Source organism: Podarcis pityusensis (assembly GCF_964106645.2).
Source record: "Podarcis pityusensis genome assembly, chromosome: 16".
Classification (NCBI taxonomy): domain Eukaryota; kingdom Metazoa; phylum Chordata; class Lepidosauria; order Squamata; family Lacertidae; genus Podarcis; species Podarcis pityusensis.
This window is the reverse complement of record NC_138041.1, coordinates 37,689,249-37,701,383: the sequence shown is the minus strand read 5'-3', so window position 1 is coordinate 37,701,383 and position 12,135 is coordinate 37,689,249. Positions and strand designations below refer to the sequence as shown.

At 48.1% G+C, this 12,135-nt stretch overlaps 2 protein-coding genes across 4 annotated transcripts in view; both read left to right on the top strand.

The window, feature by feature from the left end:
* Window positions 1–12,135, top strand: part of LOC308465401 (uncharacterized protein) — a 321,144-nt gene that overhangs the window by 184,318 nt on the left and 124,691 nt on the right. The gene's annotated exons all lie outside the window — the stretch shown is intronic.
* TMEM120B (transmembrane protein 120B) overlaps window positions 1–12,135 on the top strand; it is a 32,743-nt gene that overhangs the window by 8,529 nt on the left and 12,079 nt on the right. Inside the window, exons 2-5 of the mRNA XM_080985199.1 lie at window positions 6,369–6,487; window positions 7,894–8,010; window positions 9,096–9,155; window positions 10,617–10,712. Of these exons, the coding sequence (XP_080841325.1) occupies window positions 6,369–6,487; window positions 7,894–8,010; window positions 9,096–9,155; window positions 10,617–10,712 (392 nt within the window). The remainder of the gene's footprint in view (window positions 1–6,368; window positions 6,488–7,893; window positions 8,011–9,095; window positions 9,156–10,616; window positions 10,713–12,135) is intronic.

Genomic DNA, 12,135 nt, shown 5'->3' with positions numbered 1-12,135 from the left:
AGGAGAACCAGCTTAGTTCTTTAGGGCTGGTGAACAGCCCCGTGATTTTCCCTCTTCCTCCATGGTGACCTGAGTACTTGCTTTTATTTGTTGAAATTGTATCCTGCCTTTCCTCTTGAAGGAACCCAGGGTAGTTATGTAAGACAGGTGGTGGATGTGGGCATATGAGTGCCCTGTAGGTGTGGCAAAAACTGATTGCACTGATTGGCTTGCGCACGGAACTCTTGACGCTCACTGATGTGGGTGTCAAAAATACCTAATTACTTTCAGATACAAACTGACAACCTTTCTCCCCTATGTTTCCCTTCTTTCCTGGCTGTTGAATTTTATCTTCCTCCTTACCTTCCTATCTGATTGAAAACAGGATTTTCAATCATTTCCCAGAGTTCTAAAACTATTAACAGGGATTTAATTTAGTTAAAGATTCTAAACCAGGAAGATTCTTCCTGTTAGCCCTGTAGTACCGAAAAGAATGGGACACGGGTGGCGCTGTGGTCTAAACCACAGAGCCTAGGGCTTGCCAGTCGGAAGGTCAGAGGTTTTTATCTCCACGATGGGGTGAGCTCCCGTTGCTCGGTCCCTGCTCCTGCCAACCTAGCAGTTCAAAAGCACGAAGTGCAAGTAGATAAATAGGTACCGCTCCGGCGGGAAGGTAAATGGCGTTTCCGTGCGCTGCTCTGGTTCTCCAGAAGTGGCTTAGTCCTGCTGGCCACATGACCCAGAAGCTGTCTGTGGAAAAACACCAGCTCCCTCGGCCTATAGAGCGAGATGAGCGCCGCAACCCCAGAGTCATCCGCGACTAGACTTAATGGTCAGGGGTCCTTTGCCGAAAAGAATGAGAAACGCCATTTTTGAAAATGTCATGTTTTTGTTTTAATTTCAACATTTCCCTTCATTTCTGTTTTTTTTAAAAAGAATATGTATGGACTCTTTCAGTGGAAAAAATATGCATATGGCTACATATAGTTCAGTTTTTATTGCTATAGATAATGAAGTATTTTAAATTACTAATATGGGGAGGGGTGGTACTTCTGCAACATACTTTGGCCTGCTAATGTCCTGGCTTCCAAATAATGTTGTTATTATTATTATTATTATTATTATTATTATTATTATTTGTGAATATAAATAAGTAAAGGAGCACTTAGAAGAGAATTTTGAGCTGCTGTATAGAGTATTTCTCTAGATATTTAAGAACATATGTTGGGGGTCACAAACCCTTTTCAACCAGTGGGCACATCTCAAATTTTGAGAGAGTGCTGTGGGCGCCAGTCACAACATGGCTTCCATGGGAGGGTGTGGCATAAAACCAATATCCCATTTGGGAAATTTTCTAGAATTTCCATGCTAGGGAAGACTTTCCCTATTTTTGTTTTTATTTTATTATCACAGCTTGTAACAAACCTATGTAACAACAAATAAACATAAACTGCAAACCAAGACAAAAGCAGCTGATAGTTCCTTCTGTCAAGAGAATTGCAATAGATCGCCTGGTATCTGCATAGACCTGTGAAAGACAGACAATGATAATTTGAGTCCTTATTCCAGTAGATCTCTCCATAAGTTTCCATGCGTTTGAGCTGGCCTTTTCGTTTGGTCTTTGTGGCACATAAGGGAAATAAGTGGTAGCCATACTGCATAAAAAGACAAAGTGTTTGATTTGCCTCTGGCTGTGACAAATTAACTTTTCAGCCAGGGCAACAGACCAGACTTGTGCATACTAAGAGTGCAGCGATAGCCCTATACACGGGGCCAGTACAGTGGTACCTCGGGTTAAGAACTTAATTAGTTCCGGGGGTCCGTTCTTAACCTGAAACTGTTCTTAACCTGAAGCACCACTTTAGCTAATGGGGCCTCCTGCTGCCGCCACACTGCCATCATGCGATTTCTGTTCTCATCCTGAAGCAAAGTTCTTAACCTGAGGCAATATTTCTGGGTTAGCGGAGTCTGTAACCTGAAGCATCTGGAACCCGAGGTACCACTGTATTCGGCAATTTCTAGCCAAGGTATTTCCACATCACAGGGCTGAAAACTAGTACAATGAGACAGAATTCGAGGAAGGAGTTGACCCTGAGCAGATAGGAGTATAACCAGAGGTTGGCAACCTAAGGCCCATGAGCCAGAAGCGGCTGAGGAGGGTTGCTTAACCAGCTCATGAGCCGCCCCCAAACTGAGCCACCCGGTCAGCGATTCCCTGCGCCATGCTGCGCTGGTTTAGCGGCTCCAGAAATCACGTCTGCGCATGTCCGCGGTGCCGGAAATCGCATCTAGCACATGCCCAGACGCTGAAAATTGCTTCTGTGCAGGCATGATTTTTGGTGTCTGGACATGCGCAGGTGTGATTTCCAGTGCTGCGGACATGCACAGACGCAATTTGCGGCATCGTGCTGTGCTGGCCCGGCCCACGGAGAATCTCTGTGGGAGTGATCCGGCCCATGCCCGGTAAGCTTTGCCGACCCCTGAGTATAACTCTCAATGCAATACATGCCACAAATGCTGGTCTTCTCTTGTCACTCGCTCAGTTTTACTCGGGAGCAGGGCTGGCACCAGCAGCCAACTGCAGACACCCTCGGTGGATGCCAGGTGATGAGTCCCCCCACAGCGTGTGCCCGGCTGTGTGCACCACCCCCCATTTTGAAATGTCCCTCCTTGTGCCAGAGCCCAACTTAGCACTGCTGGAGTTTTAGGATGGTGGGCAGGGGCCCCCAATATTGGCAAGGCCCCCCCTAAGCCCTGGCCCTGGCAGTGCCTTCTTCTGTGCCTCCAAATCTGCTGCGTAAGCAAGGGCGCCCGTCTTTGGCATGCAGAGTTACAGCGTCTGCAGGAAATTCCACGTTGCCTTGCAGCTAAACCCTTGGAATGAGCCTGCCCTTTGGAAGATGACGCCTTCCCCAGCGTCGCCCCCAGTCATTTATCCACCTCAATGAGAACAGTCGCTCTCGAGTGCTTGACCTTTCAATAACATGTAAATAAAACTTTGCAATCAAACCTTCATTTTGTTTTGTTTCAAGGGGTGCTGGTGTGGATTTGATCTGTTCAACTGATCCACTTTGTGTGGTGAAGGAGTTCAGTCTTGGTTAAGCAGCTGAAGTGGATCTGGGTGCAGCTTACTTGAAATGGTCTCTCCACCCCCCCAACCCTCCTTTTTTATCAGCAAGTTGGTTTTATTGCAACTGCAAGCATCAAAAGTGCTGTCTGCAAAAGTAAAAGGAGAAAGGGTTTTAGTTAATGTTTAATAGGCCTTTTATTAAGTAACTGGCTTGTGCCTTCCTAATTTCATTTCCTGTTGAACTGAATGGGTACTGGGAAAGGGGGTGGCATGCTGTTCTTTATTACGCCCCTCTGGTTGTTTTTAGTGGGATTTTGCTGAGAGGTAGGGCCCGTTTTGAGGAAATAAGACTCAGGCTCATCATTGGCCCATTTAGCCCAGTGTTGCGTGCACTGACTGGCAGCAGTGGCACTGCACACTTTTAGGCAGGATATTCCCAACCCCACCAGGAGGTTCTGGCGATTGGGCTTGAGTCCTTCTGCACCCACAGCAGGTGCTTTGCCTCTTGACTAGCCCCTTCATTGGGGTCCTGTCTGTGTTGGAAGTGCTTAACGACCCTGAGCACCCCTTTCCCAGGGAGTGATAAGAGGGAGATCTGCAGGGTTATCGATTGTCTTTCGTTCCGAAGGCCCCAGGTTCAGTTCTCCAGGTAGGACTGGGAATGTCCCCAGTGTGGAATTCTGGGGAGCTGCTGCCAGTCTGTGTAGGCGGCACTGAGCTAGATGAGCAAGTGATCTGACTCTGTATAACAAGGCGGCTTTCTACATTCCTCTCCATCTAGTTCAGTGTTCCCCAAGCTTGGGACTCCAGCTGTTTTCGGACTACATGCCGAAGAAGGCAGACGGAGCCTGTCAGGCTCCATTGCGGGGCACCCTCCGTCTTGGGGAGTCGGTGGGCTCGCTTAGCTGGGTGGGGGCAGGAGCCTTCTTAACCCCCAGCTGAGCAGCGGGCCGGGTCCAACTGCATTGGCCTTGGCCTGCGAGGCACAGGGGTGAAAGCGTCCCCTGGCACCTTACAGGCTGGGGCCAATGCAACTTGTTTCAACATTGCAGTATATTGCCAAACCACGATGTTGGACTGGTGATACACTACAGTGTTGAAAGCCTATTCACAGCCAAGTGGAGATTCAAATCCTGGCCTCCCACGTCCTGGTCCAGCCCTCTAACTGCCACACTGCCTCCTTGCATGAGGTGTATTGGGGATGCTGGTGTAACGGGATGGCACAATTCCTTTTGCTTGCACACCCACTTCCCAAAGATCTAAGGTACCTTTGAAGCAGAGATGGGGAGCCTGAGGCCCTCTGGATATTGCTGGACTCCAGCTCCCACTGACTGAGGCTGATGGGAGCTGGGAATCCAAGAACATCTGGGCAGCCGCATGTTCCCCATCCCTGCTTCACGTGGAGAAGCTTTTTCAATGAGCATTGAATAGGGGGCTTTAAAAAAAAAAGTCTCCTAAAGTCATTGGACATGTCGTCCTATTCATTTAGCTATTTATTCATTTATTCATGTGGTCATGGCCTCTCTTGGAGCAAAGTTGTCCTGGAGGGGCTGTTTCACCAGCTGCTCCAAAGGAACAGATGGTGGGTGCCGTGTGGGATTAGGGCTAAGTTGGAATGGGGTCAGAGGTTCTGGCCGAGCAAAGGGGGAAAGCGGCTTAGAGTGGATCCACGGGGGCTTTCTGGGGATTTTTGAGGGGTGGCGGCTGAGGAGGACATTTGTGTCCTATTTGGCATTTTGGGAAAGCGTGGCCGTCTTCCATAATCCATATTCATCTACAGTAGCCGCTCAAAATCCACTTTGATGGAGGAACGGGCTCAAGGCTTGCACTGGCCTTTGTGTTGGCCGTTGCCATCAAACTACAGCTGTAGCTACAAACAATTACGAAGGGCAGCGTCTCTGGGGGGTAGTTGGCGCATTAACGCAGCTGATTATGCTGAATTATTTTTAATTAAATTTGTATAGCATCCTCCATCTGAAGATCACAGGGCAGTTCACAACATCCCCCAATATCTGAAAGGCCACCCTCTTTCAGCCCCACTCAGGTGTTCAGATCGATGGCAGGGGACCCTCTTGGTTGCTCCCCCTCTCTCTGAATCGGGGGCGGGCAGGAGAGGGCCTTTTCTGTGGCGGCCCCTAAGCTGTGGCTCTCCCCACAGAGGTGCACCTCACATCTTCATTATAGAGCTTTTAATGAGGGATGAAGACACACCTCTTTACGTGGCTTTTGTCACCTGAGCTGTATATTTCCAGTACCCACCTTATTTTTGTGATTGCAGGTTGTTTTAACCTGCTTTTGACATTGCATTTTAACTGGGACAAGAGGGTGTAGGGTGGGTAATTAATAATAATGATAGCTGTCATTCAGACGCTGCCCGCCAACACAGAGCTGACGTGGGCCCAGGCTTTCCAATGGAGCGGCAGCCTGGGCAGCAGCTGTCAGGTGAGGCAGCCCAGATCCCACCCCTCCGTAGGCGAGTTCTGCCTCCTCCTATGAGCTCCTCTGGGGAGCTTTCCAGCTGCACAAAAATAGAGACAGAATTCCTCTTTGTGCGAGGCTTTCCCCAGGTTGGCTGACCTGGAGGACGTTTCGACCTTATTTTCCCAGATGCTTTCGATGCGAAATTTTAATCTTCAACTTTGTGCTTCTGTCCTGCCACTGCTGCTGCTTTTGGATTTGATTGTTCTGCTGCATTGTTTGTGAGTTGTCCTGGGACAGCTTTTTGGGCGCAGGAGAGGGAGAGGGCAGGATGTAAACACTTTAAATGAACTCTACAGTGCCTCTCCCCTCCGCCATTAAGCTGCTTTAGGGTTCTTTGCGGCTGGCTCTGTTTCTAAATTTATTGCTTTTTAAAAAAGTGGGGTGCACTGTTTTGTCTTTGTTTTTAACACTGCTTTAACACTTTAATTCATAATGCTTCTTAATGATGCTTGGTCCTAAATGGCAGGTTAATATTAAATAAATAAGATGCGTTAAGCGACGTTACCCACTGAAATATGCATGTGGTCAGTGCTATAGTTAGCTCTGTGTTGTGTTGCATTCCTGGGAGGGTCATCATTCACAGGTAAAGCACTGCTTTGCAAGCAGAAAATCACAGGCCTTGGAGCCAATAATGTCAGTGTAGGGACAGTACACTCAATGGTCTTAGCGCACGGCACTTTCTGAGGCCTTTCCAGGCGATTTAATGTGGAACTTTCCCCTTCCTGTGGAAGAAACTACATAACCTGCACTTTCAGCTGCACGTGGGTGTTCTGTTTGCGTATTGTCCCATGTTTAATTTCCTGCCACTTAATTCATCCTTTTTGCTTATCTGTTGTAGGAAACTCACAAAGTCTACAAACAGAAGCTAGAGGAACTGAACAACTTGCAGGCCACCTGCAGCAGCTCCATACAGAAGCAGAAGCGGGGGCTGAAAGACTTGCAGAACAGCTTCCAAAGGTAATGGCAAAGCACAGCACTTGGTCACCTGCTTGAACTGGGAGCTGCCTGACCTGCCTGCTCTCCCCTCTAACCAAAGTGGGATGAGGTTGCTGGAAGGGTGCAAGATTATTCTCTGTCGCCAAACCGCAGGTGGGCGCAAGAATCCACCTGTCCCTCGGCCAGTGTTACTGTGGTGTCAGGCAACTGCTGTTGCTGTTTTGCTTTATTAGCTGCCCCCCCTCCCCCCCGCCAGGTCTCAGGCCAGGTTGCAACCATTTTTAGTACAACATGAAAAACAGTTTAAAATCAATTACAATCTCAAAAATAGGATTGGGCCCTAAAAATATTCATCCCAGATGTCCAGGGCCAGTGTGGTGTAATGTTTAGAGCACACTTTTTCAATGTTGCATCCCCAGATGTTGTCGAACTACAACTCCCACCATCTCTCTAGCTAGCAGGGCCTAGTGCTCAGGGACGATGGGAGCTGTAGTCCCACAACAACCAGGGAACACAAGGTTGAGGAAGGCTGGGTTAGAGTGCCGGATTAGGGCCCGGGAGACCCAAATTACAGTACCCGTATGGACATGAAGCCTCCAGGGTAACCTTGGGCCAGTCACCAACCCTCAAGCCTCAACAGGTTGTTGTGGGGCTCGATTGAGATGGGGGAGAGCTGTGTAGGCTGCCTTGAGCTCCTTAGAGGAAAGGTGGAATATAAATGCATTAAAAAAAGAATAATAATTTTTTATACCCTGCCCCTCTGGCTGGGCTTCCCTAGCCACTCTGGGCGGCTTCCAACAAAATATTAAAATACAGTAATGCATCAAACATTAAAAGCTTCCCTAAACAGGTCTGCCTTCAGATGTCTTCTAAAAGTCTGGTAGTTGTTGTTCTCTTTGACATTTGGTGGGAGGGCGTTCCACAGGGCGGGCACCACTACCGAGAAGGCCCTCTGCCTGGTTCCCTGTAACTTGGCTCCTCTCAGTGAGGGAACCACCAGAAGGCCCTCGGCGCTGGACCTCAGTGTCCAGGTTGAATGATGGAGGTGGAGATGCTCCTTCAGGTATACAGGACTGAGGCCGTTTAGGGCTTTAAAGGTCAGCACCAACACTTTGAATGGCCAGGGTAAAGGGGAGCATCTTCAGTGTCCTACGAAACCCGCATGGTGAGGGTTCCTGGGGGTGCTGGGCGTAATGCACTGCTGTGTGGAGAGCACTCCACAATTTAGGGGCTGACACAGAGAATGCCATCCATAGCATTCCTCCCCCCGAGCCCCCTGAGGGCAGTGGGGCTACCGGGAGGCCCCCTCTGCTGCTCTTCACACCCAAGAGGGGAAGGGGCCAGTCTTTCAGCTATTTGGCTCCTGGGTCATTTGTTTTCAACTGTCTGCATTTGTGTTCCTCTTCTCTGGCCCTGCAACTTTGCAGATGCAAGCGTGACTGCAGCCTGGAGGAAGTGGAGCTCATACAACAAATCGGTAGCCAGATCAAAGAGCGGCAAAATGTTTTCTTCGACATGGAAGCCTATTTGCCAAAGAAGAATGGGTAGGTGCTTCTGTAAAACCGACATGCCCTCTTGTGTGAAGCCTGGTCTCTTAAGGACACGAAGAGACATGCTTTTCTTAAAGAGATGGAAGCATGTGACTCCTCTTGTTGGAATCCACTCTGCACGCTCTCAGGGGCTGACCTGCCGGCCTCTTGGCACAGAGTGAAACGTTTGCCTGGGAATGCCTGGCTCAGAAGCTGAATGCAGGCTGCGTGTCACACTCACGCACATAGTTTCCAGCGTTAATCTTGGTGAGGTGATACCTCTGGAGAACAATCCTGGGAATCTATTATTAGCAGAGGAGGAGAAAGGTCCAGTGACAGAGAGGAGGGGGGTCTTTTCTTTCCCCCGCCCTGAGCAGACGAGAAATTTAAATCTGGGCCAGGACTGCAGAGATTGGTTTGTTTTAGTTATTAAATTTATATACTGCCTTTTGCCAAAAGGGCCACATGGCCACTCATAGCATGCAAAACAAATGTCCCTGCGTAACATGATATCTGTGCAACATGAATTATAATCCGGCCACATCTGAATGGCTGCAGGTTAGCCACCTCTAAGAAAGATAAAACAAAATTCAACAGTAATGAAATCATAAGGCCAGCACATCAGCCCCAGCAGAAGCAGCAGTAAAACAGGCGTAATTGAAGTCAAGAGCTACTTACCTGTTATTTACACAAAAGACCCCCAGAAGTGACAGAATTTTGAATCAGGATTGCAAAGTTAAGTCTGTTAGGCTAACTGATGGACAGTGACATTTATAAACGTCTACTTGGAAGTAAGCCCCATTGAGTTCAGTGGGGCTTACATCCAGGTAAGTGTATAGGGTTGCTGCTGAGCTTGTGCTGACTACAGTTTGAGAAGGTCACACGAAGAGGGATTTGTGACCTCTGCACGTTGTGGCAAAAGCAGAGGAAGCTGTCATCTGAACATCTGGTGATAAGATTCCGGCGGAGTCTTTCGTTCAGCTCATGCCTTGCTACAAATGCAGCTGAAATGGGTGATCTGGGGCAGAAACGACAACCAACAAATGAAAAAAAGAGTTACCCCTGTGAAGGCCTGATGTGTTTTTCCCTTTTCCTTGCAGTTTGTACTTAAATCTCGTGCTGGGGAACGTGAATGTCACTCTTCTAAGCAATCAGGCCAAGTAAGTTGTTTCTCTTCTATGACTCTCTGAGCTGCTTGAGTCTTTGAGTGGTGCGTTTATACTGGGCCATCCGCTTACCATTCTGCAGTCTTTCCCCAATGCTCTTGCATTATTGCTGTCTTGCTGGGTGTGGGGGGCTCTTGTGCTATACTGCAACAACAACAAAATCCTCAGAACATTTGTGGTGTAAAAAGTTACAGGATTTCAACAGGAAACTACAGGACATGCGGTGGGTGGAAATGAAACAGTAAATCTGCCTCAAACCTTTGCAGGTGCAAAGAGTATTGAATGCATAACTGGCCCAATGCCATCAGGAGCATCACAAGTGCATAACAGAAAGAATGTTGCCCTATGGCTCAGCAAGACCCTGTAAATGCGTTTGGGCTCCCAGATAGGAGCTCACAATTGCTTTGCTCCTCCTGGTCGGGGAGCTCTGGCCTGCAGGCTTGACTAGACCAATCATCCATTTGGGGCAAGCCACCCCCATCTTTCCTGTATCTGATGTTGTGTGATGTTGCTTGTGGAAAATTTCAAGTTGCAGCTTCAAAGGAAGAACCAGAAGCATGCTCTCGATTCTTCCTTTGCAGCCAAAATTCAGCACACATTGAATCTAGCCCCTGACTAGTGACAGAAAATGGTGCCCCCCGCCAAAGATTCAAGCTCTGGTTTGATTTGTTTAAGCCCTAGTTTGGTGAAGCCATAAGTTGTCCCATAGTTGATCAAACAAACCATGGTTTCCCCTCAGCTGCTGTTGCCTCCTGCGTTTGTAAACTGGTGAGAATCTGGTGTCAGGTAGGCAAATAAACCATGGTTAAGACGGGGAGAAGAGTTCTCATGCAGTGCTCAGCCCTATTTAAAGCAAACCAAGATTTGTAAGCCAACAACAAACTGTAGCACTAAATTGTGGCTTGTTAGCAACCACAGTTAAATTGCTGGGTAGAGTTTGAATATAATGTTAAGCCGTGCTATTAGAAAACATCACTTCATAATTCACGGTTTAGCATTATGTGTGAACCAGATCAATGGCCTTGGCCCAGTACACATGAAGGAGCGTCTCCACTCCCATTGTTCAACCCGGACACTGAGCTCCAGTTCTGAGGGCCTTCTGGGCCCTTTCCTCACTGTGAGAAGTGAAGTTACAGGGAACCAGGCAGAGGGCCTTCTCGACAGTGGCACCCGCCCGCCCTGTTACAGGGAACCAGGCAGAGGGCCTTCTCGACAGTGGCACCCGCCCACCCTGTGGAATGCCTTCAGATGTCAAGGAGATAAGTAGCTATACAACTTTCAGAAGAAATCTGAAGGCAGTCCTGCATTAGGAAGTTTTTAGTGCTTGATGTTTTACTATGTTTTTATATGTGTTGGAAGCCGCCCAGAATGGCTGGGGAAGCAGGCCAGACAGGTGGGGTATAAATAATAAAATTATTACTATTATTATTCCCTGATTTAATCCTTTTGTTCCAGGTTTGCCTACAAAGACGAGTATGAAAAATTCAAACTGTACTTGACAATAATCTTATTCCTTGGAGCAGTAGCTTGCCGATTCGTTCTTCATTACCGGTAAGACTTCATCTTTGTTTGCCGAGCAACATTATCTGTTTTTACCATGGAGTGGATTTGAAGTGGCTCTGCTTGCAAGCAAATCTGGACTCCACTCAATGTGAACAAAAAGCATCATTTGTTGACTGCTGCTTCTGCAAGTTAATCCAGTCCTGGTGCAGATTTTCTCCCTACATACACAAAGGTTCTCTGTCGCTGGAGAGACACTTCCCCTGTAATACTTTGCAAATGTTCTAGGTGCACACTGGGTTCATATGTGACACTGGCCGGGCTTGTGAGATCTAGGAGCTGCCCGCTGCTCGTAAGGGGACGGCCATAGCTCCGTGGTAGAGCCTGTGGAAGGTCACAGGTTCAATCCCTGACAGCCTCTCCAGTTAAAAGGATCAGAGAAAGGTGTTTGCCTGGGAGCTTAGAGAACTGTTTTCCAGCAAGAGTAGATAGATACCAGGGAAACGTTGCGCTGAGACCTGCAACAGAACATCACAGTGTGGATTACTTCTGTAGAGAGCTTGTAAGGCTACAGTTCTGCACCCTTTTAACCTGAGTATAAGCCCCATTGAACTCGCTGGTACTTAAGTTCTGAGCAGACATGCCTAGGATTGCCCAGTCAGCCTGCTGTGTCCTCCAGGACTCTCCCTTTCCCATCCTGTCTGGTTTCCCACTGTTTTCCCCCTCCCCTTGTCGTTCAGCGTGTTGTGTCTGCTGACCATGCGTGGCTCTCATTGGGTTGTCTTCGTGGTTTCCACCTTAGAATTGTTTTTCCTCTTCTTCCAAAGGCGTTTCTGTAGTTGTTCTTACCTTGGGGTTCCCCTGAGTGAACAAATATCTCCCTCTTGTGCACAGGAGGTGCTGTTTTAATGTCACTCTCCCTCTATTTCCAGTCTTCAGGGGGAATGAGTGGGCTAAAATAGTTCTTTAAAATTAGCTGCCAAGTGGGTAAATGGATGTGTTATCAAGCATCTTCTTCCTTTAACTACAAGATTGGTGGTGTCAAAATGCCTTTTCCTGCAAGGCTGCTATGCTACCAGTTCTACCAGAAATCCTGGCAAAATGTTGAGGGTCCCCATATTCCCAGAAAACAATTTGAAATTGATTGCCCCACAGTGAGGTTGTCAAAAGTTTGTTGTTGCCTGTCTCGTCGTGCAAACTTGGCCATTGTTGTGATGCTTTCCGCTGACTTCAAGGCTCACCGCCACCAGTATGGCTTTTCCAGTTGATTGGATTTATCGAGATCTAATGGAATCCTTTCGCTGAATTAGTCCTGAGGCGCCTCTGCAAATTGGATCATGTGCATCTCCTCTGGCCCAAAGGCCTTTCCCTCGGATGGAATTAGCGCTGCATTTGCAAACTTGTCTGCCTGCGTGGGAGCTTTGTGTCAGCGAGTTCCTAAGTGGAGTCCCTTAAACTACGTGGCTCTGCTTTG